This window comes from Aspergillus bombycis (genome assembly GCF_001792695.1).
Source record: "Aspergillus bombycis strain NRRL26010 chromosome Unknown contig00103, whole genome shotgun sequence".
Classification (NCBI taxonomy): Eukaryota; Fungi; Ascomycota; class Eurotiomycetes; order Eurotiales; family Aspergillaceae; genus Aspergillus; species Aspergillus bombycis.
The window spans coordinates 104,196-131,974 of NW_019170105.1; the positions used below are offsets into that span (position 1 = coordinate 104,196).

General features: G+C 50.4%; 10 protein-coding genes across 10 annotated transcripts; 7 read left to right on the plus strand and 3 right to left on the minus strand.

Annotated features, from left to right (window-relative positions):
• Positions 1–1,151: 1,151 nt before the first annotated feature.
• Positions 1,152–4,846, plus strand: ABOM_009263 (putative serine/threonine protein kinase; the record flags this gene model as incomplete). The annotated part of the gene is made up of 2 exons (XM_022536391.1): positions 1,152–1,861; positions 1,927–4,846. The coding sequence occupies 2 exons, from the start codon at positions 1,152–1,154 to the stop codon at positions 4,844–4,846; spliced, it is 3,630 nt and encodes a 1,209-aa protein (XP_022385522.1).
• Positions 4,847–6,797: 1,951 nt separating this feature from the next.
• On the plus strand, positions 6,798–7,916 carry ABOM_009264 (arabinogalactan endo-1; the record flags this gene model as incomplete). Its single annotated transcript, XM_022536392.1, has 2 exons — positions 6,798–7,115; positions 7,191–7,916. 2 exons carry the CDS (start codon positions 6,798–6,800, stop codon positions 7,914–7,916), a joined length of 1,044 nt encoding a protein of 347 aa, XP_022385507.1.
• Positions 7,917–10,087: 2,171 nt separating this feature from the next.
• On the plus strand, positions 10,088–12,489 carry crzA (putative C2H2 transcription factor Crz1; the record flags this gene model as incomplete). The annotated part of the gene is made up of 2 exons (XM_022536393.1): positions 10,088–11,420; positions 11,492–12,489. 2 exons carry the CDS (start codon positions 10,088–10,090, stop codon positions 12,487–12,489), a joined length of 2,331 nt encoding a protein of 776 aa, XP_022385505.1.
• A 942-nt stretch (positions 12,490–13,431) lies between these two features.
• Positions 13,432–15,161, minus strand: ABOM_009266 (alpha-1,2-mannosyltransferase ALG11; the record flags this gene model as incomplete). The annotated part of the gene is made up of 2 exons (XM_022536394.1): positions 13,432–14,749; positions 14,815–15,161. 2 exons carry the CDS (start codon positions 15,159–15,161, stop codon positions 13,432–13,434), a joined length of 1,665 nt encoding a protein of 554 aa, XP_022385523.1.
• A 606-nt stretch (positions 15,162–15,767) lies between these two features.
• Positions 15,768–16,613, plus strand: ABOM_009267 (putative mitochondrial export translocase Oxa2; the record flags this gene model as incomplete). Its single annotated transcript, XM_022536395.1, has 1 exon — positions 15,768–16,613. One exon carries the CDS (start codon positions 15,768–15,770, stop codon positions 16,611–16,613), a length of 846 nt encoding a protein of 281 aa, XP_022385524.1.
• A 1,220-nt stretch (positions 16,614–17,833) lies between these two features.
• Positions 17,834–19,744, minus strand: ptcF (type 2C protein phosphatase ptcF; the record flags this gene model as incomplete). The annotated part of the gene is made up of 3 exons (XM_022536396.1): positions 17,834–17,945; positions 18,001–19,032; positions 19,074–19,744. 3 exons carry the CDS (start codon positions 19,742–19,744, stop codon positions 17,834–17,836), a joined length of 1,815 nt encoding a protein of 604 aa, XP_022385506.1.
• Positions 19,745–20,114: 370 nt separating this feature from the next.
• On the plus strand, positions 20,115–22,334 carry ABOM_009269 (transcriptional repressor TCF25 family protein; the record flags this gene model as incomplete). Its single annotated transcript, XM_022536397.1, has 1 exon — positions 20,115–22,334. One exon carries the CDS (start codon positions 20,115–20,117, stop codon positions 22,332–22,334), a length of 2,220 nt encoding a protein of 739 aa, XP_022385518.1.
• A 766-nt stretch (positions 22,335–23,100) lies between these two features.
• Positions 23,101–24,302, plus strand: ABOM_009270 (PQ-loop repeat-containing protein; the record flags this gene model as incomplete). Its single annotated transcript, XM_022536398.1, has 5 exons — positions 23,101–23,193; positions 23,279–23,871; positions 23,927–23,976; positions 24,033–24,091; positions 24,156–24,302. 5 exons carry the CDS (start codon positions 23,101–23,103, stop codon positions 24,300–24,302), a joined length of 942 nt encoding a protein of 313 aa, XP_022385488.1.
• A 655-nt stretch (positions 24,303–24,957) lies between these two features.
• On the minus strand, positions 24,958–25,586 carry rpp1 (ribosomal protein P1; the record flags this gene model as incomplete). Its single annotated transcript, XM_022536399.1, has 4 exons — positions 24,958–25,004; positions 25,066–25,198; positions 25,279–25,356; positions 25,518–25,586. 4 exons carry the CDS (start codon positions 25,584–25,586, stop codon positions 24,958–24,960), a joined length of 327 nt encoding a protein of 108 aa, XP_022385487.1.
• A 420-nt stretch (positions 25,587–26,006) lies between these two features.
• On the plus strand, positions 26,007–27,752 carry ABOM_009272 (uncharacterized protein; the record flags this gene model as incomplete). Its single annotated transcript, XM_022536400.1, has 8 exons — positions 26,007–26,226; positions 26,310–26,391; positions 26,459–26,483; positions 26,540–26,818; positions 26,872–27,038; positions 27,084–27,297; positions 27,351–27,536; positions 27,594–27,752. 8 exons carry the CDS (start codon positions 26,007–26,009, stop codon positions 27,750–27,752), a joined length of 1,332 nt encoding a protein of 443 aa, XP_022385486.1.
• Between the last annotated feature and the right edge of the window lie 27 nt (positions 27,753–27,779).

A 27,779-nucleotide genomic window follows, 5' to 3' on the forward strand; every position in this document is an offset into this window, starting at 1 on the left:
ATACCTGCCACCAACCGAACAACCAGTAGTATCCATCTTCTTGGTGGAAAAGATTGCTCAAAATTTCTGCGGAGCATCTTTATCGATAGCCGACTTACAACTTCCCCTTACTAGTAGATTAAGTTCCCCACCCAAAGAAATTTTAAGAATTAAAAAAAGAAAAGGGATTGAGAAACTATATTCCCAAACCTACAGAGTATTTGCATCCCATAGAAACACATCGTACTAAACGGTGACAAGACACTGACTGGCATCCATACCTTAAATTGTACAGTACATACTACATACATACATAGTAACATGCATTCCTCTTAATCTTGATGCCACCACCGCCCCCCTCCTTCTTTGGACACTTTTCCCACCTGACAAGAAACCCTCTCGCCGGAGGAGCAGCTTAATCACCACCTCAACCACATCGTCCTCCGCCATCGTCACCCTCTGCCTCCACCATCGTGAACAACCACTCTTCCTCCCTCCCTTTTTTTTTTCTTCCTTTCCCCTTTTCCCTTCTTCTTCCTTCCCCACTAAAATCCTTACGACTCTCCATTTTTCAATTTTTCCTTCTCCTCCGTTTCTCGTTGTTCACTTTACAATTTATCCTTATCTATAAGAATATTTTCCTTAATATCTTTCATTTCTCCATTGCGGACTCTTCTTATATAGATAAGAGTCATTCTCTGCCGCTTCGAGTTTCTATACTTGGACAACTCTTTTCCTTCGGGCCCCTCCCCTCCGGTACTCCACGCCGATCCGCTTGCCGCGCAGAGTAGCCGAACAGTCAACTGAATGCTGGTGCTGTAGCAGGTCTATCGCCCGGACATTTTTATACTCTCGCCCGCCAATCCCACCGCTGTTCGGCATACGGTTGTCTCGCCAGTCGACTTGCTTGGCTGTCATTACTTTCATCCCTGTTAAATACTGAGAGTAATGCCGGCCCATTCGTGCGCAGCATCCGAGCTTCCTATCGGCTCGCCCTAAATCGAGTGCTTTTATTGAGAAAGGTAATAATTATAAGAAAATTAAGATAAGGGAGGAAACGAAAGGGAGGAACAAGAGTGTCAAAAACAGGGAGTAGAGAGGGGGCCACAAAGAAAGAGGATGCTCTGTTGCAACTAGAACAGAGTTGGTTCGAAAGATTTGAAGACATGAAAATGACTGATCGGCCCCCTTCAGTATCCGGTCTGGAGGAACCCATTAACTATCTTGCCCGAAATGGCCATATATCGGACAGCGCCCGCAGACACGCCCGGGATAAGCCCCGTGAGGGCTCGGAATCGTCGCAATCGTCAACAGAGGTCGATGTGAAACAGTCCGTTACCAGGCCACCAACCGCCAAACTTCCCCTCCAGCACGATCTGGCAGACGGTCAGACCGCTCTGCGTCACCCGTTCTCGCATCTCTACCATTCCTCCAGTACCTCGCGATCACCGTCCACCCGAACCTCTTCGAGTTCACTTCAAGCATTGAACGAGGATAGTGTTGTAGATGCTCGGTCGGAGCTCGGCGCGATCGGACGGGGTCCCCTTCCTCGGAGGAGTTCCCACCTAGGGCAGTCGGATACTCAATCTCCCGAATACCCTGTCTATCCTGATCAATCCTACGCTGTCCTCCAGTCCCAAGTCCATCCTACTTATCAGCATCCGTCTCTCCGTTCGCGGAGCTCCTATCCGTCGCGAATCGAGGTTCTTGGACGATTTGCCCCGTCGCGTGCCTCTCGTACAGCAGGCAATACCCCAGCGTCCAGCCCGGGATTATTCTCTGTCCGCAGCCCTCTTCGTTCGACTTCTTCACTCGTGTCAGATGATGAAGGCCGCATCAGTAGCCCTTTCCTTCACCCAACCCATCTCCAGCCGCCGAAAGAGTAAGTTCCATCCGCCGCCCTTTTTTTTCTCATGGTTTCTGTCATGGCTAACAGGGTATTCATAGGACACATACTGCTGAAGTAGACCGAGATACTGTGACTGGAAACAAAGTCATTAATCAATATGAGATTCTGGAAGAGCTCGGACGCGGCGAACATGGGAAAGTGAAATTAGGGAGACACGTGGGCTCTCGCCAGAAGGTTGCCATCAAGATTGTCCAGCGGTATTCGAAACGACGCCGTCTGGGGAAGCTTGGGAACCCCGAGGACAAGGTTAAGAAGGAAGTTGCGATCCTGAAGAAGGCTCGGCACCCGAACGTGGTTAGCCTCCTAGAGGTGATCGATGATCCAAATCGGCAGAAGGTATACATCGTCCTTGAATACGTTGAGAATGGTGAAATCATCTGGCGGCGACGAGGCTTGCGTGAAATCGTCCACGTGGATAAACGTCGACTGGAGCGCGAAAAAGCAGGCATTCCCGATTCCCCATCGTTCATGGAAGAATGTCAGCAGTATGTCCGGACTGCCCAGCATCTCCGCCGCCAACGCGAGAAGGCCCGTGAGCGACGTCAAATGCAGGCAGAACACGCTCAGGAAGGCCCTATTCCCGCCTGGAGTTTAGAGCATGGAGCCGAGTCAGATGATGAATTGGGTCCCGAATTGACGGTCACTCGTACGCTCAGCTGTTCAGACATCCAGTCCTCGCCCAGCCATTCCTCCCATGATGCGGCCCTAGCCGCGGTGGAGGGCAGTATGTATGGGCCTTATATAGATTATCCGTTTGAAAGACGGTTTAGCACAGCGTCGAGTAGCTTTGGACACGCACCTTCGGAACCCGAATGGACGCCCGACGACGATGATATGTCTTATGTTCCCTGTTTGACACTCGATGACGCACGCAACGCTTTCCGGGATTCCTTGCTGGGTCTCGAATATCTTCACTATCAGGGTATCATTCACCGTGATATCAAGCCTGCAAACCTCCTGCTCACCAGCAACTACCGTGTTAAAATATCGGACTTTGGTGTATCTTACCTAGGGCGACCCATGAGGGATGAGGACGAGGAGCAAGTTGGAGAGACCGATGCGACTGAGCTGGATGACGCTCGGGAGCTCTCTAAAACTGTTGGAACGCCCGCTTTCTACGCTCCTGAGCTGTGTTATACAGGCGAAGAATTCGTCGACGCCATTGGGTCCGCCCCGCGGATTACCGGTGCTATCGATGTTTGGTCCCTTGGCGTAACTCTTTATGGTATGATCTTTGGGCGCTTGCCATTTGTCGGCGATGATGAATACAGCATGTTCCAAACGATTGTGAAGAAGGAAGTCTTCATTCCACGCAAACGCCTGAAGCCTGTCGAAGACGACCCTGACACCGTCGGTCAATGGCCTCGTCATGCGAATAGCGGTAAGCGAATGGAAGATGAGCTCGGGTATGAGGATATCGACGATGAGTTGTTTGACTTGTTGAAACGCCTTCTAACGAAGGATCCGGTGAAGAGAATTACCGTGAAAGAGATCAAGCATCATCCTTGGGTCCTGGACGGCCTACCCAACCCCAGAGCATGGGTCGAGGAGACTGATCCGGGGTATCTGAGTAAAGGTAAAAGGATCGAAGTGTCTAATGAAGAAGTCACAACGGCTGTGAGCAAAGTACCTTTTATACAACGTGTGCGTTCCAATGTTGCCAAGTGGTCCAACTACCTTACCGGGAGGTCGAAGGATAAAGATCCTCGCAAGCGTACTTCTAGTGCGGCTCCCTCCGTCGAGTCTTCGTCCACTTCAAGTACCAACAGTTTTGGGAAGTATCTTTGGGACACTCGTCGTGCTAGTCTCAGGGATGAAGACTTTTTACGCCCGCCCCGTTTAAGCAAGGATGGTGAGCATCCCCTCTCGCAGAGTGTCACCGCGAGCCCGGTGGGTCGGGATGAGCAAACTTGTTATTTCGAGGGAGCCCTGGTGAATTCACCCATATCGCTCGACCGGACCCCACGGCCGGAGCCACCAGAGCGTGCCGGATCTACGTTATCCACAGCCGAATCTGCAAAGACAATAAAGGCAACCAATTTTAATATCACACCCGCGCCCCAAAGAAACGTCACCCCCGCTCGTATGGAGACATCAGGAACTACGAACGTCGGCGGCCTATTTGGCGGCGCAAGCCTTCGACTTGCCCGAGGCCTCCAGTCGGGAGAGAAGCGCTCCGATAGATCGATCTCTGAGACTGCGTCCTTGGATGGGGACCGTCACTGCGAGCCCACCCTGGCGTTGAGCGTCGCATCTGCAATCGGCCAACATTCTAATCTGCTGCCAGAGGAGGACGTATCCCTGTTACGGGTGGAAGGGTCAAATACGACACCGTCAGGTCACCGCCGCAACCGCTCCCATCAACTGCCTGGCAAGTCTTCTACGGAGCCATTTCATCTCACCAAGGAAGCCTTGCTACGTCAGCGACGGAGTGACATTGAACCTCCTCCTAATGGGCTCAAACCATGTCATCGTAGGGGAAGCGAGCCATCTACGAAGGATTGCATCAACCTACGACCCGAGGTGCAGCCCCGAGCTACGGACTCACTTGGTGAAAATATTTTTTCCGACTCACCGTCTGGGGGCCTGACCACATCACCTCCGTCCGCTGCCTCATCCTCACTCGAGGACTACACAAGTGGCATGTCTCAGAGCGCTTCTCATCCGAGTATACCCTCCGTCGCCTCAGGGGCGTCATCGCTTTCTAGTGGAGGCGATGCTCCAGGGAAAGATGGCGTTCCAGCAATTCAAGTGCCGTCGATTCTTCGTACGGGTGAAACCGTTAAAGCACAGCAGGCAAGCACGACTCGATCCGCGGATGATGACGAGTCTCGGTATTATTGCGACGATGAAAATGAATCGGAAGACGACTCTGAGGACGAGGGCATTGTCTTTGGTAAAAAGAAGGCAACACCCCAGAAGCCAATCATACGTGGTTGCAGCCTGCCCAAGTCTTGACCTATAGATGTCAGTGCCCATCACTAAAACTATCTCGTTGATGGTCGGCTCGCAGCCGAAGAAAAGTTCCTTTGGATCTTTCTCGCTTTACCAGGCCATTATTTTCGTCACCTCGTATGGTTTTATGTCCCCTTTTTCTATTTATTTATTGTTTCTCTTTATTATAACAGCTTGCCATTCTATTCTTCTGGAGCCCGGTTTTGCATGTATATCATTTTATTGTTGGGCTTACCTTCTTATTTGTGTCTGCCTTCCCTAGCCTACATGGCATAGACTGGGAAAGGCCTTTCTTGCTTCGGAATGTGCGAGACACTTATCCATTGCTTGTACATATATTTGCATTGATGGCACGTCTATATTTGGCTTTCTGTCACCTTGCCCTTGGTTCCTTTATTTTTCTCCTAGCGCCGCTCTGTCGGGGAGCCTACGACAGACGCTAGGTATTCGCCTGTTCTCCTTTGATGCACTTTTCACCTGTGCCTTTTGCGTCTATATATACTTCTGTTCGGTTTGGTGCATCAGGGCTCGGGGCATTGGTGATTTTTCTTTGTATGTAATGCCGGCATGAGGAGGATACAGTGGGGGATCAGGATACACAGAGCGGTTTGTTCCTTTGGAGAACCCGCAAGACTCATGATCATGTCTTTCCTATTTTGTGTGGGTTGAATGATGGCTATGACTAGCAAACGGGGCCTCTAGAAGCCCCGAAGAGAACTTGCATTTACAACTATATCTGAAATGATGAGAAGAATACAAAGACTCACTGGTTTCGGTGGCATCATAGCTCCAAAGTTTAAACGTAACTGGACGTATTACGTCGTCCTATGCCGATAGTAGGATCACGTTTGAATCGTGTGTTTGTATCTCGGATCTGGAGTTCTATGCCTCCTTCCGCTTACGTATTCTATATCTAATCCTTAGTGAACTATACAAAGTGTGCCTCTACTTGCCCCAAGTGTCGTGATACTTGAGACTACAACATACAGCTAACGACTCGGGCGGAAGCTCTAGGTCGTACCCTTAAAGACACTTCCCAGTGACATGGTATACCAAATGATACTAGTATGTAGGGGTCCCCAGCTTATGGACAATGTGTTCTCGAAGCCAAATGTTGTCCCACTCCCCAACAGGGATGATGCAGAAGGTATTATGGGCACCAGTGGACCTAAATCGAACCCTGAGTTTCTTTTCCAGACTTTAAACATTCTCTGTGGGGTCAACTCCCTATCATGGTATATAGCTAACTCGGTAAGGCTAAGAGTACTCCGTAGGAAATCCTTCGTATACGCCGGGTCAGTGTTCCCTGGTAGTGACGGGCTATTGTTTTACTTGAGCTATGGCTCATCTTCTCGGTGGTCGGATAGCGTTAAGGTCGAGTGTAGATCACCGACGGATGTGAAACAGCCATCCGAGCCGGGCCGATATTGTATTCCTTTCGGGTTGATCTTTCTTGTACAGTTCCCTGGGAGGGGAATCATGGATAGACTAGGAACTGCAGATTAGGAAGTCTTATTTAGAATTTGCCATTTCGCTCGTAGATGAAGGCCATCGATCATTGCGCAGTGGAACGTTCAAGATCTAATAACATCTCAAGTCAGGGCCCAGTATAGTGGAGCCCTAATTGCTATCACAGACGGAACACCGGGCATAGCCCATCCACCAATGATATCGTGCGTAAGAGTTCCTGTGGACAATTGTTCCGTGTCTAAGGGAGAACGGATCCCGTTATTGTTCTATATTGATTAATTGCAAGTTCAGGCCATGAGGGGATACTGTATTTATCAAAGTAGTTCCTCCGCGTGCGTCATGAGAATGCTTGGATGCGCCAGACCGTCCGGTTAGTTATATAAATCCCCTGATAACTATCCTGGTCGAGTTCTTTTTCTCAAGCCGCAGACAGGCCTTTTTCTTTCCCCCTTTAGTTACTGGGTTTGACTGATCCACGGTCACAATGCTCTTCTCTTACCTTCTTGCGACTCTCCCCCTTCTGGCCAATGCCGCCCTCACCTACCGCGGTGCGGATATCTCTTCTGTCTTCATCGAAGAGAAGGCCGGCGTTGCCTACAAGAACTTGGCCGGTGAGACTCAGGCTCTGGAAGCTATCTTGACCGATAACGGGGTCAATTCTATCCGTCAGCGTGTGTGGGTGAAAAATGGCGACTATGACCTGACCTACAATGTCAACCTCGCGAAGCGGGTTGCGGCTACTGGCGCCAGTATCTACCTGGATCTCCACTACAGCGATGATTGGGCGGATCCTAAGCATCAGGTATTGCCCTTCTTCATCAATTGTGCTATTGATGTGCTGTGCTCCATGGCGGTATATTGACAAAAAGTTAATTAGACCACCCCGGATGGCTGGTCCACCACCGACATCAACACTCTGGCCGATCAGATCTACCAATACACGCTGAGCGTGTGCAACACCTTCGCAGAGGAAGGCATCAGCGTGGAAATCGTGTCCATCGGCAACGAGATCACCTCGGGACTTCTTTGGCCGCTGGGCCAGACTCCCAACTACGAGAGCATCGCGCGGCTCCTGCACTCTGGCGCCTGGGGCGTGAAGGACTCTAAGCTGGCCACGAAGCCCAAGATCCTGATCCACCTCGACAACGGCTGGGACTGGGAACAACAGAAGTACTTCTACGATACCACGCTCGGCACTGGTCTCCTCACGTCCGACGACTTTGACATGATCGGCGTGTCCTACTACCCCTTCTACAACGAGAAGGCCACCCTGGCCTCGCTGAAGACCAGCCTGACGAACATCCAGTCCACATACAACAAGGAGGCTGTCGTGGTCGAAACCAACTGGCCCGTGAAGTGCTCTAGCCCCGAGTTCGCCTTCCCTTCCGACCTCACGGACATTCCTTTCTCGGAGGAGGGCCAGACCACGTTCCTGCAACGCTTGTCGGAGACGCTGACGGCCACCAAGGCCTCCGGTTTCTTCTACTGGGAGCCAGCCTGGACCAAGAACGCGGGATTGGGATCGAGCTGCGAGGACAATCTGTTGGTCGATTACAACACCAACCAGGTGCGCAGCAGTGTGAAGGCGTTTGGACAGGTCTGATTTAGTACCTTTGGGGGGGGGATGTTTTCCTCCCCCTGTACCAAAACTTAATTTCCAATGCGTCCGTGCATAGATGTACATACCTACCTACCAACATACATACATACATATCGTATAATTATAGAACAGGCAACGAGAGGTTGTTAGAATTAACTCAATAATGGACTAATTCCATCATTCGACGGAGAATAAAAAGAACCGACAAAGAACAAAAAAAGGATCCCTACCCACCAGGGGGAAGCGAGAAAGGTAGCACCAGCGGTGGCTGTGCAAGAAGGCGGATTGTGGTTGAGTTCCACTTGAGCAATCCAGTCAGGCCATCATCCCATCACTAGCCTCGTTCCGGGAGGCTCAAAGGGAAATGAAGAAGCGAAAGGAGTGGGCAAAGGCAATCGGTGAGAGTCTGAGAGACCGTCAGGCTGACTTTCTATCCCGGATATCGCAGTGATAGTCGTGGTTAAATCCAATCATCGACGTTCCTTGCAGTTAGGCATAACTCTAGTTGAGAAATTGTGGGGAGGCCCATCAGAGAACGAGATATAGTAGTCACTGACAGTGGTTGGGATCCACCGCTGAGTAGACGAGTTCATTAAATCGACCCCGTGCTTAGTCGTCTATTTCGCGCACAATGATTTATGATTTTTTTTTTCCTTTGTTTGGAGCTGTGTTGCCTGCATTGAAGTTGCTTTTATTAAGCAGAGACACAATAGTTAACTAACTGCTCATGGTGGCAATGGAATTAGGGCTCATGATGGTCTGTATTGTCCATACAGACAATACAGACCTATCATGATGCGTACGGTACTAATGACATATGATGGATCTACATGATGTATTCTTGCCATGTTGTCGTCAGGCACCATCATATGCTAAGACTCTGGACGAATGGGACGCCGTTGATTGTTCTGCAAATCTTCGCTTCCAGTAGTTTCGCAGTGCTTGTTTGTGACATATCCGTACCACAAAGATACTGCGGTATAGTAATAGGGACTGATCTTACCTGCCTAACAACCACCTCGACGCGATCGCTGTATCTCACTCGGCTTCATAGCTACCTAATTATTTTTAGGCTTGAGTAACAGACAAAGGACCTAAAAAATCTCTCTCTCCTGTCAAAGAGCATGGATATCTGTATGTATAAATATGTACGTACATACCGTACCACCAACCCAGAGCCCGCAGTTCTTAGTCTTGGGTGGAGCATCAATCAACTCGGCCTAATACTACTATGAGTGTCTGTTTCGTATTCTAGAATAAAAATCCCCCTCCTGCTTTTACCAACCAGATCCACCAAATATATGGTAAGGAATTTGGTAGGCAGTGACAACGAAGGTTTGGAGACTATTATTAGATTATCCTCGAGAAAGAGAGCTGAGTGAGGGAATAATTGTAAACATAACCTTGGATCCAACCTCACGTGCATGGCGAGTGGTTCAGGCAGCAAGGCCGCCCGGGCATGGTATGGCTGCTGGACCCGGAAAGGGAAAGTATCTGGAAAGGAAGAAAACATTTAATTTTTCTTGATCAGGGGATCTTCGATCCTTTTTATATTCATCGATCGTCTTCTGTTTCCGCCACGACGACGACGACTATCACTACAACTATTACCACCACCACCAGCGACTGGGTTGGGATCCCTTTCATATTACGGCGAGGCTCTTCGACAAACGACTAGCGGGGAATTGACGGCCCCCATTTTCTTATTGCAGGCTACCTTTTCTTACATACATCCAATACATACCTTCATACATAATAAATAACACATACTTAAACTCCCTTGTGGGAGAGAGAGAATGTGAAACATTCCCCCAGACCGACTTGACTTGCGCTCCCACGAGGCTGATTCGCAAGGTGCACTCCCACAGTTGATCGACTGCCCCCTATCGCTCCTTACTTTGTCCACCTTCCTGTCAGCGTTTCGCCCCGTTCTTATATACTAAATCGTCTCGTTTCTACCCCCTTCCCCATGTGTGCCTGAAATTGACCATTCATCTGCCTTATCGCTCCAACAATTCCTGTTCATCCACCATCACCGCCCCTCTCTTCCGCCCGCCATCGACGCGAAATCCCCGCTTTGAGTGATCGAGCGATCATTCCATTGCTTCCACAGCGTCTTCTGCGCCCTCAGCCTTGCTTCGCGTGGGATCTATTCTGGGATACCTCGATTCGCGATGGCTTCCCAGGACACGCTCCGGGATGCAGGGCAATCGACTGCGCACGTTAAAAACCGCAGCGTGAGCCCCTCAGCCCATCCGCAGCACCAATACAACAACGCTTCGCCCGGCTTGACTCTAGACCCTTCCTTCGCCGTTTCAGCTTTCCAAACCTCTGCATCGTTTAATGCCAACCCGAATCCGAATTCACCGGGCGCCGAGTCCTACAGCTATACCGCGGGCGGCTACCTCTCCCCGACCAGCGCGCAAACACTGGCCCCGCCCGATCAAGCTTTCTCCCACGGCCTCCAACTGCCCCAGTCCTTCGACCCAGGGCTGGTCAACCAGCTCGACCCTTCATCGGGGCTTCCGATGCAACCACAGCTTCAGCAACATCAACAGCCGCACGAGGAAAACTTCTCCACCCTCCTGAACTCAAACCCGACCGACTTCGATTTCTCCCTATACCCGAATCATAGTCCCAACAGCACGACCGCCTCCGAATACGATTCCTCGCTGATGCTGGACACTCAGATGCAGGGGCATCCCCGACAAGTCAGCCAGGCCGTCAACCCGGCCGATCTGGTCGGTCAGATATCCTCCCCTCACGCCGTCGCCTCTCCACAGATGTCTCCGCAGGACCAGCAGCCTCATCATTCGTCTCCGGGCCCTATGTCTCCTCCAGGCTCAACGCCAGGGGCATACTATACCCCTCAGCACTCCCGTCATACGTCGTTGGATCCAGCCAGTGCTGCATATCTGACGGGCAATGCGCCTCCGGACTGGCAGAGCATGATGGGTAATGCCGCCTTTCAGGGCCATCGGCGTGCCCCCTCTGAGGTGTCTGAAGTGTCATCCGCTGCGCCCTCTCCGTACATGTCACAGCATGAGTCCTTTGACGGGGTAGATAATAACCCATCTCCGCTCTTGGCGCCTCAGAATGACCCAGGACTTTACGACAGCTCGCTCGGGATTGAATCCTTCACACTGTCGGAGCAGCAGCAGCAGCAGCACCACCACCACCATCAGGGCATCAGTCCAGTCCACAGCCCGTACATTTCTCCGCAACTAATGCCCCAGCAGGGGAACGATATGATCCCTAACATGCCGTATATCTCCGCTCCCGCCGGGAACCGATACTCATGTCCTCCCACGGATATCTATGGCAACGGAACGGAAGGCGTTGCTAATATGGCTCAGGGAACCGCCATCGTCGGGGATATTGGTCAGGCGTCACAGATGGCGCCACCATCCATTAACGTGGAGTTCGCGCCACCTGCTAAAAACCCGATCTTTCCTTCAACCAAGCCAACGGCAGATTTAGATTCGTTGAGTCCGCCTCCGTCTATGCGTAAGAGCCAATCCCTGTGTCCTTGCCGTCAATCTTGGCACTCCTTATAACATGCTAATCTAATAATACAGGCCGCATGCGTAGCAAATCTGATCCGTACGCCCATCCGGCTTCTCGTTCACGATCCCCTGTGTCAGTATCGAGTAGCCTAGAGCCCTTAGCCCCGTCATCCCCACGGTCGTTGTCGCCGTTTGACCCGACAGGCCGCCAGCCACACAGTAACCCCTCGTCCCGGGACCCTTCGCCCTCGCGATCTCGTCGTCTGTCTACGTCATCTATTGACAACCGCAATTATATTTTGGGTCTCGCGGACCCTCAGCGGCCCGGCGCAAGCCCTAATGATTCCAAGCGTGTTCAGAAACACCCTGCTACATTCCAGTGTCATCTTTGTCCCAAACGCTTCACCAGAGCCTACAATCTCCGGTCCCATTTGCGAACCCATACGGATGAAAGACCGTTTGTCTGTACCGTCTGTGGGAAGGCATTCGCTCGTCAACACGATCGTAAAAGGCATGAAGGCCTGCATTCCGGAGAGAAGAAGTTTGTCTGCCGTGGCGATCTATCACGGGGCGGGCAGTGGGGATGCGGTCGCCGATTTGCCCGTGCAGATGCCTTGGGCCGCCATTTCCGATCGGAGGCGGGCCGAATCTGTATCAAGCCACTCCTAGACGAAGAATCTCAAGAGCGAGAGCGCTCGCTTATGGATCAACAGCATCAGCAGCATGCGGGCCACTTACAGCCGGTCCCGCAGCCGCTCATGGTGCCGGGAATGGACGGTCAGCATGCCAACGGTTTTGTTCTCCCAGCCGCGCTGCTGGCACAATACCCAGCCCTACAGAACTTGCAGTGGGATCAGATAACTGCGGCGGCAGAGGATCCTAGTGACATCGGAGGTCGTAGTAGCTTTGACGCCAGTTCAGGCGGCGAGTTTGGCTTCGAAGATGATGAGTCAAACCTCAGCAGTGTCTCCGGCATGAGTGGGTACGGAAGTCCCCAGGACAATCTTTACGTGATGAACAATCAGAATCAAATGCTGAACGTCAACCCTGGGGACTCAGGCTATGCCTAATCATAAGTGGTGCCTTGTCCGGCTGACCTTTCCCTGGTCTTCTTTCATCTTTCTCTTCTTTTCCTACTTTCCAATTCAACTCCCCCTTTTATCACCATCTACACCCCCTTTATTATTATTACTTTTCTTTCTCGAAAGTTGGCATTGAGCCAATCATTTGCAGGTTACCATGGATTTTAGTCAAACATAGAGGGTTCTACTTTTTGGCGTTGAGATACAAGGTGGAAACCAGATGACGGTGGTGTAACTTTCGTTGATATACCGAAGTACGGGATGCATTTTGCATGCTTTCTCTCGCTTGTGTTTTAGGTTTTCTTTTCTCTTACTTCCCTTGCCTCTTCTATTTTTCTACATCTTGCTTTTGATTCGATTCCCCCTAGTCCGCAAGGGTTGCGGACCGTCATTCTTATGTGTTTACGATGAGTCTTCATACCCATGGAAATACTCCATCTGTTTCGTGTGCGGGATATCCTCGAGTGGATGCGTGTTTGGGCTGTTAAGTCTATTACCTATTGTGTCCGTGGTTGTTGTTCTGGAATATATTTCTGTTTTGCCTTTAGAAGTGTGGTTACCATCTATGTTAGGTCAACGTAAATCTGTTTGCTGACATTCAAAGATACGGTTCCTTGGGTATACCGCATCGGTTGGAGTTAGGGCAATGAGTGTTCTGGGTGAGGTCAATATTGGTGAGACAGCTGGGCATCAGGGAATAGCATAACAAGATGCAGGTTCCTTCAAAACTCATAGTGTGACAGTATTCTGTTGTTAGAGCTGGGAAGAAAAACCAGTGAAAGAGTATAGATATAGGAGATGCGCTGCTAATCAACAAAACCGCAATGACCACAACTCTCACATACACGCTTATCTACCGAGTCTAGGAGATTCTAAGAATACAAAACACTTGATATCCCAGGATATCACAGGCTGACAAAGGTCTACAAATCACCGAACTTGCAGTTGGACGAGTTTCCCTATCTCGTTGATCCATTTGAGGGAGAATTCCTCCTCGGTAAAGCGCAGGGCAGATTTCCTTGCACGCAAGCGCATCGCCACCTTTTCCTGCTCCGGTAGAGCCAGTGCAGCCTCGAACGCGGCGGCGAACTCGTCTTCCGTTGAGGCGCGGAAGCCTGTTGCACCATCACCCAGATCAACGACAATATCCTCGCGAGGACCACCAGAGTCATGTACCACGCTGATGAGTCCAGCGGCTTGGTACTCCACAACGCAGATGCCGAAGTGCTCGTTCCACATTCCGTTGACGCCGACCGATGCTGTACCGAGGTGGGAGAGAATGGCGGGCCAGCTGGCGTCACATATGAAAGTGGTGTGATCGCGGATGCGGAGTTCATGCGCTAGCAGCCGGAGATTGTAGATGTGGGTTTCATCGGGACTGGCATGCCGAACAGAGCCAATGAGAACTAATTTGGGCTGTGGTAGCGACGCTGAGGTAGGATTCTTGCTGCGCTCCTGAAGGAAGCGCGCGAACGAGCGCAACACTAACGGGTGGTTCTTCTCAGGCCGAAACTGCGCAATGTACAAGATGATGGGCTCCCTATTTTTCTCGCTCTCCGCATTTACTGTAATAGCCGATTGGAGCTCTGAAACTGCCGTAGGTGGGAATATAACAGTTGGCTCCTTGTGAGTTTGCTCCCGCCGAGACGGGCCCCAAATGGTGCAAATGTGCGCAGATGTCCAGGAGGAATTGCACATCACGACGTCCACATGGCCTCCTACCCAGCCGTAGAGACGGGCGAAAGCAAGCCAGTACTTTCGCTTGACCTGTCCCCTCAGTCCCTTTCCGGCACCTGAGTTAACTCCTTTCACGCCGGTCGTATCATCTAACGACTGGAGCATATCCGTGGATATCGTAGGATAATGCACATAAGCACCAGTTGGGACGGATGGGAAAAGCATCTTGCAGAAGGCCAGCGTGAACGCATAGCCCATGGTATCGACAAACACGTCGGGAACTAAAAGATTGAATGCATCGTAGGCGACAATCAGAGATCCCAAAGACTGACCCAGCAGAGTCATGTAAGGATACATGCTGCTGACGACATATTTACGGGTAGTAAGGTATAGTAATACCACTGTCGGGGCGTGGAGTTGAATGTTGAACCGATTCTGGACTCTCTCCAGCATGGCAGTTTTGTTGACTTCGTGATCTCCTGTATATATGGCGCAAATCGCTTTGGGCCAGCGCTTTTGCGTTGCCCTTACAGCTTCCCAAAGGACACGTTCTCCTCCTCCTCCGGCGTTGCTATAACGATATGTCAGCTGCGCCCATGAACGGTATGCATACATGTGGCGAGGCAGTCACCATACCAGAACGGATGAAAGAACCCTATAATCCCATCCCAATCATCACTCTCATGGGCCTTGTTATTGCCAGGTGTACCTGAACCGGAACTAGACGAGTCAAGCTTCTCCCAATCCTCATCCTCTCCCTGAGCCCCAGAAGACGATCTGCTTCGCTTAGACGAAGCCTCCTCATCTTCAGCCCGGACCCGCGAGAGAATATACTCCCTACGAGACCTTGTTCTTTTTTGAATAACCCATCCGACACCACGAAGGACGAGGCGGAGGATCGCCAGGGGAAGTCGGGGCAGCAGGACGCAGGTTGCGAGGAGCGCAAGGACGGTGATCACCGTCTTCAATAGAAACAGCATCATGGCTAGCGAGAGACAACGGACATAACTATTGTAGTCTCATCCGTATGTTGGGCGGCGCGCAGGTACGACTGCAAGGAGCTGTGGAACAAACAGCTGGCGATTATTTGGCTGTTTCACTATCGATAAGCCAACTCGGAGTCGGTGCCGATCAGCAACCGTTCGGTATGGTATTGTATGGTATGACCTTAATCGAAAATCATGTGATATACATCACATGATTTGTTCTTTTGTTTTTCTGGTGTACCCGGAGATATCTCTATCAGTGCGATAATTGCCCTTTACTACTGTACTTTATATATATATATATATTTTTTTTCCTTTGCTTCCTCTTCTCGGCGCCTTGTGTTACCGCACATATCGGACGCTAATAAAGCAACCAGAAAGCCATTGGCCGGCAAGATGAGGCCTTTCCATCGCTCACTCCGCGCGCCGCGGAAGACAACTTTGCAGCAAATCCGGCATTTCCATCCGACAAGGCCGTCGCCTTTCGTTAACGAACTATTGGACGCTTCGTCCACATTCATACAGGGTGTTCATTCAATCAGTGGCCTGTCATGGGCAGTATCCATTCCATTGACTGCATTGATTGTTCGATCAACCGTCGCAATGCCTCTACAGATATATACTAAGATCCAAGCGCGCAAAGAGCGAGATTTGGTACCACTTCTTTCTTCGTGGAAGAAACATTACAAGGACGATATATTGAGAAACAAGTTCAAAGTCGACGACGTTAATGACATTCAAAACCTTTCGGCGGCTACTCCTATGCTGGCGCAACGTATGAAATCGAAACATGCGGAGTTAAGAAAGCGATGGAACATCCCAAAGTTCTGGAAGCCGCTTAACTTTCTCCAAATTCCCATTTGGATATCAGTCATGGAGGCTCTCCGAGCCATGTCTGGAAATGACAAGGGTCTTATCCCGTATCTCCTGTCCCTCGTCGAGCCTACCTCTTCATCAGGAGCCCCTCGTCTCCATCTAGAGGTCGAGCCCTCCCTAGCGACGGAGGGCGCGCTTTGGTTTCCGGATCTACTAGCAGGCGACACGACGGGTATTCTGCCAGCGGCATTAACCATGTCTATCTTGCTCAACATCAGCGCCGGCTGGAAAGCCAAGAAGTTCTCGCAGATGGCCGATTTGCCGAAGATAGAGCTCTATAGGGCTTTGACCGTGCGCGGAATTAGGGCTTTCATCCAGGTTCTTGCACTGAATGTCGGTCTTTCGTCTTACTACTATGAAATGCCCGCGGCACTTCTGCTGTACTGGGTCACCAGTACGAATATTGCCACGCTGCAAACTGTTTTCTTAGACAAGTGCATGTTCAGGAGGGAGCCACTAAAGCCCTGGAAGCAGATGCATATCGGGTACACTGCGAACAAGGTGTGCGCTCCCGAGGACTCTATTTACAGAGCTACTATGACGGACGCAAAGGGCTTCAAGGGACTCCACTAGGAGTGATGACTGGATAATTCAAACGCTAGATGCGTCTGCCAGTATGAAGTTTACCAAATCGGCCAATAATAGCCGATGCCCAGTTATAAGAAAGGCCTGCTTTCGCTCCGCTAGGACTCACATGCTATATGGGGTCCCGACCAACCCCTCCATGGATGTCCGAGAAGACATCTATGTCGCCAAACAAGGTCACGCGACTCAGACACGAAGGCGGTCATGTCCACATCAAGAGGCGCCGTCGAAGTCAATACACCTCTGCGCAAAGTAACACCCTCCCCGCAGCAGCTTCAACCTCTACTTGCGCAAATTTCGGCCAGTGGCTTGCTCAAAGGACGCTCGGCGGGTCTATCCTTACCTACACTGGCTGGCACGTGAAAGAAGGATACGAACAGTTGACTTGGGCATGGACCAAGCGATACATCTACCTTCTTTCTTCTATTCATGTATATATAATACCGTTTGTATATATAACCTCATTTAATATCCCAAAAGTTGAGCATAATCAACAAAATACCCAAACTCTACAGATATCCGTCCATACGAGTGAGGCCCCCGACTCGTAACCAGAAAGGCGCCCTTCCTAATAGGCTAGAATCTCTGCCAATTATAAATATTAAAGTCTCAAAAGGTACAGAATAATGCAGCATATTTTATGGGTAGTAACCCTAGCTAACTAACTCCAAGAAGATCTCAGAGACTTTCCCACATGACATACCTTTCAGAATATACCACATCTGATAGATCACCTCGGAAAACGTTCAAAATTCTGTTGGGCTAAGGGGTACGTTTGCTACCTGCTTGTTTGGTCTGGTTTTCTCTGCCAGGTCTTGGTATTGTACTTATTGTGCTATGGTATTGTTCGCATACTATGAATATATAATATAGAGTAAGTTCATGCACTCAGAGTGGTATTTTTATGGAGGTAAAAGTGCACATCTATTATACCGTTATACGTTGATATAGTACACTGAAGAGATGTGCCATTCTAACTGATATTCACATAGTAGATCACCACCCAAAACCGAAAAAAAAAAAACAAAACCCCAGATCTTACGATCATCTAGCATGCATATACTAAGTGCTCAGGGACATGAAAATAGAAGAAGAAATAAAAGGAGTACTAAATGGATCATATGGATACGGGATCCATACAATAAGAAAAGCAAGTAAAGGGTAAGGTCTTGCGTCATTGATGTCAGTTCTAGTATCTCTGGGATGGTTTAGAGCTTGGCTCTAGGGTTTTCTTCAGATGCGCTGGCTTCCTTGTTGATTTCGACGGTGCGGGTGTCGGGGCTTTCGCCGAAGAAGATAACCTCTACTGTAACATCGTCGCTGTATTTATGTTAGTTTGTGTCTGGGGCTGGGCGGGCGTGTGACTGCAACTTACCGGTAACGACGGGAGTATGGGCTAGGGAGGGTCAGCAGTGCGCAGACCATGTCCTTGTCCTTACCGCCCATGGCGTTACGCACGAGGTGGGTGGCGGCGTTGTTGTCTTCGACTGTGAATCGGTCGGCGACGCCTGAGATATCATACTGCTGCTGGCGGATGGGGCGGCGTTGGCCTTCGGCTCCCGCTTCTTGCGAAGTCTCAACAGGAAGCTGTTTGCTTTCGAAACCGAGCCAGCTCTTCAGCCACGTCTTGTTGCCGCCCACATTTCCAGCCTGCTGTTGCTCGATCCACTGACCGACAAGTCCGACGACTTCCTCGTTGCTTAGCATCTCCCAGAGACCGTCAGTAGCCATGACGAGGAAGTCTCCGCGGCTAGGTTCGACCTTGGTGGTAGTGATGACAGGTTCAGCGGTGACATAGGGTGGTGTCTTCAGTAGAGGGTGGGGTGTTCTTCCGAAGAACTGCCGCTTGATTTTGTCTTGAGTCTCTTTGCTCCACTTGTAGAACGCATCCCCAAAAGATCGGCTAGGCTCCAGTTGGCCTAGGATTCTTCCATTTCGTACAACGTTAGGCTCTCCAGGGTGTTCGGCCCGTAGACGCTGCATTTCGGAAGGAGTCCCGCCGGTTTGGTCTTCCGACAGCGCGGTTGCAGACCACTTTCCGTTCGAGCCACGACGACCAAGGACTGCCCTAGAATCACCCGCACAAGCAACTTTCAAATCCTTTGACTGGGAGTCATAGAAGGCAAGAAGAGCGCAAGAGCCGGACAGAGCGGGGGCAAGTGTTTCGGCTGCAACTCTCCGCGAGTTAGACTTGAGTACCTTTTCGACACTGTTGTGTACGATATCATTATCCAATCGGGTAAAACCTTGCTTAATAGCTGCGTCGATAGCTGCAGGGGTAGGTGTGAGTAGCGCAGGATCAGCAGCCGCAGCTTTATAAGTGGTGTTCAATTCCCGAGCCACGTAGGAGATGAGAACATTTCGCAACTTAGCGGAAGTCGTCCAGCCACTTGTAACCCAGTCAGTTCTATACAGATTTATCAGCGAATAAAGGTGGGATAAACGTACGAGTGCCCGTCGAACACGCCCCAGAACATCCAGTCGCTGTTGGCTTCGCCCTCTTTCGCTGTAGCTACTGTGGACGGCACCTCTACTATCTTTTCGGCATGATCGTCTTCAATTGGCGAGTTGCTAGGCACTTGCACCACGTCATAGCGAATAACACCCTTGCCTCGATGAACCAAGTACGATTCTTCATTCTTCCTCAGCTTCTGCGTAGCTTGCTCTGGCGTCAACATTTCTAGAAGTCGGCGGTCAGAGTCGTCCGTCTGTTTACGAAGTGGTTCTTCTCCGTTGATAGTAGCGGTATAAAACTGATCATTATCCACCAGAAGCGCACGGCGGGTTGGCTCGGAGGGATCCTCAGCGTAAGCTGTGGTGGAAGTAGATATGGTCCGGTTCAAGCCCGCTACTGCTGCCGACTGTGAACTGCTGCCCTGATAAGCGTACCAGGCCCCAGATGCAACGACCGTCGATATCACGGCAAGCGAAAAGTTCCGGAGATGCATCGATGAGTGTAGGGTCGCGGGAATGATAGGAGGATGTTTCCCGGCGGAGGACGGTCGGAGAGCTAGAGAATGGCTGCTAGAGAATGACACAGCACGCGGCTTCCTACCAGCAACTCTCCATACCGGTACACGACGCGCGCTACGGAAAACGTGAAGAGCTGCACGTCGCATCGAGTAGGTGAGTAAATAATGTAGTAGAGAGAGTTGTAGGGTCCAGCGGTGCTGGAAGGAGACAGTATGATGACACAAGCTATTTACTAGTCTAATAGCGGAGACCTTTCGGGGTTTAATCGGACCCAGGCATCCAGGCAGGCGACGGTTTATCATGTGATATTGTATTCTTTTGTCTTCGTATTGTAACTTCGAAACGATGTCCCGCGCTAATCCTAAATAGACTGTGTCGTCATTCCCCGCGGTTGTAAATGAACAAAAAGCGCTTTTTATTGCTTATACATCACAAAACCAACTCACCAATTCCCCGCGCGGCCTCGATAATTACACTACACTTGGCTGATTTATACAACCTTGTGATCAGCCCTGAATGTCCTCCCGCGCACTTCGCAAGCTGCAAAAGCTGCGCGAGCAACAGTTGCAGCAAGTATCGTTACAAGCAGAAGAAAACGATGAGTCAAGCGAAGATGAGCCCGTACCCCAGCCTTCAAAGCCGAAGTTGAACGCCTTTGATTTACTTAATGCCGCCGATGAAGAGGATGAAGAAGAGCAAGAGTCCGACAACGATGCTCACGAGCCGGTGATGCAGCCAACGGAAGATATACCTGTCCCAGCGAAATCGGCAGATTCGAAGAAGAAGAAGAAAAAGAAAAATAAGAAGAAGAAGGCTTTTTCGAAAGCCACCGATGGAGCAACAGCGAGTACCAAGGCAGATGAGGAAGGATTAGACGAGATTGATCGAGCACTGAGGGAGCTAGCCGTTGACAATAACCGTTCCGCACAAGGCGATGTCACGACAGCTGCAGCCGGAAATAATCGTGATGCCTCGTTTCCAAAGACTCCGGCGGAGCTTCTAGCCATCGATCCGAAGTCTCTCAATGCGACGAATGAAATGCGAAAGTTGTTTGGTAATGTTGTGTTGGAAAACTTTGATCAAGAGGATGCTGGCGCAGGCCGCAGAAGAGACAGGAATCGGGAAACAATTGACCTCGGTCGCGCATTGACTGGTAGATACAGTCCTGCGAGTAGAGGTCAGAGTTTAGCTGGCGTCACGCTGCGACGCAACGTCCTGATGCAGGGCAAGGATGAATGGCCTCGCACCCCTAGTGGTGGCCTCGGGATGGAGCTGGTAGAGAAATCGTCAACTGGTCCTACGGTCTACCGGCTTATTCACAACGCTTCCTATAAGGACGTGCAGATGCAGTTCGATATGTGTGTGGAGTCAATGGACCCTCAAAGAATGATTCACCTCCTACAATATAATCCGTACCATATTTCGACTCTGCTCCAAGTCTCCGAAATAGCCAAGCACCAAAGTGACCACGCCGTTTCCGCTGATCTCCTTGAACGGGCGCTTTTCAACATTGGAAGGTCGGCTCACTCATCCTTTGGTACCAGCCTCAAGGAAGGTCAAGCAAGGCTGGATTTTGCGCATATGGCGAACCGGGAGTTGTGGCTCGTCGGTTGGAGGTACATTGCCAACCTGGGCATGAAAGGAACCTGGAGGACAGCCTATGAGTGGGCTAAGATGTTACTGAGTCTCAATGACGGTGATCCATACTGTATCAGACTTCTGATCGATCACTTGGCCCTTAGGGGCCGAGAGTACTCCCATTTCATCGAACTTTGTACACAAACCCGGCTGAGAGAGGAATGGGCGTCTCTACCAAATATTCAATGCTCACTTGCATTGGCATACCTCCGGTTGAACAAGCCTAAGGAATGTAGAGAGCAGCTTCGTCTCGCCATGTTGCGCTACCCATGGGTGTTTTGCAAGCTAGCGCAGGAGCTTGATATCCAGCCCATGCCTAAGCAGATCTGGGGCAAGATGCCTCCGACTGACGCTCATGAATTGCTCACTGAACTCTACATTGTCCGTGCCAAGGATCTCTGGAACACACCCGAGGCAGTTTCATTGATCGTGGAAGTTGCAGATACATTGGTAGAAGAGGAAGAGCCAGTTGAACCTCCTGAGATCACACTCGACATTGCCCGCCATGTGGTGCTTTCGGACATCCCTAGAGTTACAACGCATCTACCCACACGCTTTGTCTCCGGGCGGATATCAGCGTCAGACCCGCTCCCTCCCTATGACTCAGAGGCTTTCCGCCAACAGTCAGATCCCACCCCATCGTATATGTCTCGAGTTCCGGAGGCTGGTCGCCCACAGTGGCTGCGGGACCTTCTGGATCAAATGAACAATGGCGCTATTCGTTTCCCTGGGTTCCAGGGTGGCGAAGAAGTGCATGACGAAAACGGACCGAGTGGTGAGGGCGAAGGCGAGATTAATCCCACACGTCCACATCCTAGCGCTGATCAGCAGCCACAACTTGAGCAGTGGCTCCTGGCAGATGGTCTCCACAGTCTGGAAGCATTTTTACGCCAGTATGGTGTCGATCGCGGTAACTGGGGAGAGGTCGTCGACTACTCGCCCTTGACTGAGTATGTAGATGCCTTGGACGCCCTCCAGCCGGAGACTCGACAGCGGTTACTCCATGGTCCGATTCGGGACTCTATGGGTGAGATGGCGATCGATTTGTTGGAGGATGAACTTCAGCTACTAGAATATGATGAAGACGAGGATGTGTGATTATATCACCCTCAATGTGTGTATAGTGACGGAATGATATACCATGATTACATCGCTAATCGCCTATGGCTCATGGATTCAAATGAACAACAGATTTGTGGTTATTATGCTGTAGAAATTAAAGAGAGGAAAAGGCGTGTGTTTTCTGTATAGTTGGTACCGTGTCTTCGTTTTGTTGTATTTGTATTGTGGGGTACAGGTTCGTATGGGATTATATATACAAGAACTGGGGTAGTTAGTTTTGGGGCAAAACGTCATAACAGAGCCTTGTATTGTCCAAGCTTCCATTTTCGGTTACACGCATCCGTTAAATTTAGAATCGGACCAAGAAACACGTTCCTGTACTTTTACTTGTTTTGGTTTTCGAAAGAATAAACATCATCGGCCTTAATATTCGACTGCTTCCTATCAAGCGGGTGAAACGATGCTTCCTCTCAATGATCGCAGCTTAGTAAAACATTCTGTGAGAGGCAGCGGAACCGCCCGTAACTATAATAAAATCTTAATCCAAACCTGACATTTGCTTCTGCCATGCGTGGGACTGTTCATATCTTGATCGATGAGAAGAACTATTGGGAAAATTTCAATCATCAGATTGGACTTTGCCACTGCACTATCTTAGTGACTCATGTGCTATCACGTTACATCCGAGCGCTTCGCGAGATAGCTAACTTTGCCCTTATCTCTCCTCACGGATCGCCGGCAGATTCAACCATTGCTCACTCACCCAGGAAAGAAAATGCCGACTCTGTGGTCGCAGGTCAGTATGGCTACGGTAGAACCCGTACCGTTAACCACCCGTGAAGCTGCCTCCGGGCTCTTGGGATCTATTTCTTTGACCTGCTGGATCTTCGTTCTGGTATGTGTTTATCTGCTTCGTTTCTCGACCGCGCTGTGATTCGCAGGGCCCTGCGACGACAACCAACTAAACTACCTTTTGCCAGGTACCTCAACTTATCGAAAATTATCGCAATGGTAATGCAGAGGCCATATCTCTTGTCTTTCTCGGTGTTTGGTTCGTCGGTGACGTAACCAACTTAGTCGGAGGCCTTTGGGCCGGGCTGGTTCCCGTAATTGTGGCTATCGCAGTTTATTTCTGTATCGCGGACGGTGTGCTTATCGGGCAATGCCTCTACTACAAGATGCGGAATTCGCGTCTTCAGGCCTTCCATCGCCGACGTTCCTCCGTTGAAACACCTGACCCGACCACCCCGTTGCTGGGCCGGCGTTTTAGCGACAGCCTTCAAGAAGGGCCGGCTTCGCGCCGTCGGTCATGGGCGTCGCAGCACCGTGACGGCCATGCTAATGGACCCGACGATACACTAGCAAAGATTGTCGAGGAGAACGAGGCCGGCCGTAGTGCATGGGTGAAGAACTTCAGCAGCGTCCTGGCCATCTGCGTGATCGGAATGGGTGGATGGACAATCGCATGGCAATCTGGTGTTTGGCAGCCGGCACCCCAGGATGATGCTGGGGGTAGCGAGATAGCCGTCGGAGCCCAAGTGGTTGGGTATTTCAGCGCAATCTGCTATCTGGGGTCAGTTTTTGAAATTTAAATGAGTGGAATGGTTTTCAGGACTGACAAATGTTAGTGCACGTCTTCCGCAGATCTATAAAAACTGGAAGGACAAATCTTGCGAGGGTATGTGTTTCCCTAACCACGAGACACCGCATTTACACTACTAACTGATCTGACAGGACTCTCGCTTTTGTTCTTTATTCTCTCACTCCTGGGGAATTTGACTTATGGCGCTGGTGTGGGTTTTCATTTACAGATCGATTTTTTTGTGTGTCATTTGAGGCTGACAATGTACAATTTAGATCCTTTGTCACTCAACGGAGAAGAACTACATTGTTACAAATATACCTTGGCTGCTGGGATCGCTGGGTACGATGGTTGAGGATATCACGATTTTTATACAATTTCGTCTATATGCGGTTGCGGACTCTGCAGCCGCAGGGCCATGACTGTCAAGGGTCAGGGTATAGCCACGCTAATAGTTTAGCGCGTTGATCGACTTTACGGGGACGCGGCGTCGTTCCGTTAGTGATCACGCTTATCAAAAGTTGTGTCGAGTTCTTTTTAGTTTAAGATCAGAAAAAGTTGCGGGGTGTATGTAGGCATGGCGTTTGTACTATATTTATATCTATCATGCATGACTTTGTGTATTCTTTTTTACCTTAGAGCGAGCAATGGGAGTGGGCGGGAATTATGAGTAGCTTTATACAGACAATGCAAACAGAAACCTTTTGTTCATGGTCGCATGACAGACATGGCATGAGATCTGGGCACTTAAGCTCGAAACTAGCTAAACTGGGAACATTTTATATAGAAACGAGGACGGCCAACATGATCTCGCCCCCGACCCATAGGTGTGCCACGACTGAAGTCTGATGGCCGGAATCTTAGCGTCATCCGTTCCAGTACCTGTCATCGAACCCATCATACAAGCAAAGCGCCCAGTCCCACCGGATGTCTTTGTCCGTTGATCCCTTTTGAATTTCCCTTTTTGATCATCGTGCGGTCGCGTAGTATGGGGTACAAGAAATGCGAGGGCGAAAAGGAGATATGGAAGAAATGAGGTGAAAAAGGAAATTAGGAAAGCCGAACGGGTGAAGACGCTTAGTCGAAAAGACCGAAGCCCATGTCCTCGTCGGACTCCTCCTTCTCTGTGTGCAAAAGTCAGCACCCCGCGCACCTTCGCAGACTCTTCATGGATCGAAGCGTTACCTTCTTCCTTCTCCTCGGCAGCAGCCTCGGCGGGGGCAGCAGCGCCACCAGCAGCAGCAGCACCGGCGGGAGCGGCAGCACCAGCGGAACCGACGTTGGTCAGGAGATCCTTGATGTCCTTGCCCTCAAGAGCCTGTAGAAATCGGAGTGTAAGTTGCTGAATCTTGACTTTGTGTTCTTCTATTTGTCGCTCGAGAACTGTCGGATATTTACCTTGGCGAAGATGGAAGTCCAGATGGGCTCAACTTCCTGAACCTTGGCGGCGGTCAGGAGAGTCTGGAGCTTGTCGGCCTGTGGTGAACAAAAGACACGATCAGCCTATATTCCCAATGCAAAAATCTTCGTCCCCCAATATTCAAGATTTCCCGCAAATTTCCACCTCTTTGCGACAACCTCGTGTTGTTCAATCGATTTCCCACAATACCAACTCAAGATCCAAGGATAATACGTACGGTGACCTCGACGCCATCATCGGCGAGGATGAGGGCCGCGTAGGAGCAAGCGAGCTCGGCAGTAGACATGGTGGTCGATGGGGTCGTTGACTGGACTGGAGTCTCGAGAGGGATGGGTATAGGAAAGAGAGAAGAAGACGGGAGACTTTTAACTCGGCCTATCTTTGAGAGTCCGGTAGAGGCCCAGAGCGGAACTGGTACTGTGTGCACCTAGGGCTCGCTTAGGGCCTTGTTCCGGCTTAGCGTCACCGCCCCTCCCGTGACTTTACACTAGTCCCTAATAGGCAACCCATGCCATCATCGTCTGATTGCATCTGATCCGCATGATGCAGTTTAGTCTCTAGATCGAAATATCTCCGTATATCTCTTGTGGTTTGTTATCTCCGAAATACAGATACCTCTCCGTTCTACCTCTCACCCATCTATCACTTGATATTTCTCTCCCACCCCCCCTACCTCGTACACTCTACATTATCCCGCTCCGGCGTCATGGATTCCCCCGCCGTCCCCGCTCCGTTGGATCCGCAAGAGCAACCAATTCTTGACCGTCTGCTGCGCACCCGCGACGCTCTCCTGCTTATCAAGCAGGACAAGTCCTCTTACATCAAGTCTCGCGACGTGCTTCCACTGTATGAGGAGGTGATTTCTGAGGTTGAAAAGCTCAATGCCGTCCGGAAGGGAAAAGACCGCCGGCTGCCACATAACCGACGTTAGCACTGAGTGGGCCTTGCGTTAAGTGTAAGTTGTATGAGAACAGGCTTGCTGACTGTTACCACTTCCCTGAGGTTCTAGTTGACTATGTACTGGATGATTGCTTTCAATTGATCTCGCTACTGTTCTTGACAGTTGGTCGGAACAACGAGGCACCTGCAGTGTACGTGCCTCCCGATAACATGTTGTTGATCGGATCTGATAGAGACTGACGATCGATTGCGCTGAAGGTATTCCCTGGCAACTACGGTTCAGGTAACTGGAGACAAAATATATTCTTCCGTCTCTTCCGCTTTCTAACGTACAAATAGCGACTTCTTGACCACCTGCAAGAGGCTGGCTTCTACAGTTCCAAAGACCTCAGCTCCATCACAAAGACTCTCGCTCATGTTGACGAAACCATCGACCGCTGTCGCAATGCATACTCCCCCGCTTTATTGACACTTCTAGAGAGCCGACTGGAGAAGTGCCGACTTTTATTAAACAAGTTGCAGGGTGATCTTGCGCAGCTGAGCCCCGAACTTGTGTCTACTCATGAGACACTTGTGTCAATCCTGCGATCAACCTCTGCGGTTAACACTCGTTCAAAGGTGTGCACCTTTTAGTCCTACACACCCGCTGATTCTAACCAAGTGTACGTTAGTTCTCCGCATCGGAGGTTAATGGGCTACGGGATCAATTGAAGAAGATCCAGGACTCGTTGAAAGATGGCAATTTTATTGGCACTGATGGGCAACCGCTCTCGGGACAGGAGAATGTGAAAGGCCTATTGGAACGATGCTGGCAGTGGACGGAGATTGTTCTGCAACGGTACGTCTCTCCAAATCCTACCATTTCTCTGCTGATCCCCGACAGGGAGGGAAAGATTGATGAGCGGTTCCAAGACCAGTACGAGCGGTTGGTTGACATTCGCAACCAGCTTGATCGGCTGTCTGTAACACAAGCGTGGTCTCTCCGTGAGACCGACCTGTTCGGCTATCAACGAAAACTCGACCGTATTGATGAGGGACGTGTGAATGGGAACTTTGTCGATGCGGAAGGACAACTGGCGGATATTCATGCGCAACGGGTAAACGTCCAGTACATCTCAACAATCACAGGTGTGCTAACTCGAACATGTAGACCCTTCTGTACTTGATCAGGAGAAGCTATGGATACATCTATGGGCTTCTAATCTCGTCAGAACCGGTATCCGAGGCATTGTTACCGGTGTATAACCAGCTCCAAACGCTGAAGCGTTGCCTCCTTGAGGTTAAGGAATCTGGCGGCGTGGCGAATTCGCGCGAACTTTACCCATATAGTATGAAGGTAAGTCTGGGGGGTTGGGACATTCGCGGTACACGAAACATTGCTAATACGGCCCAGCTTAACTCCATTGATAATATGCGAGTAGATGGGAAGTTCTACGTGGGCAGCGACATCCCCGAGGGACAGGGTAGTGTGAATTCGCTATTAGCGGAATGTTACGATATTGTATGGGAGCTGCGGGCGGCCGTGCAGGACGAAGAAGACCGGAATGCCTGATTTGGTCTTTTTTGTTTTTCTTTTTTT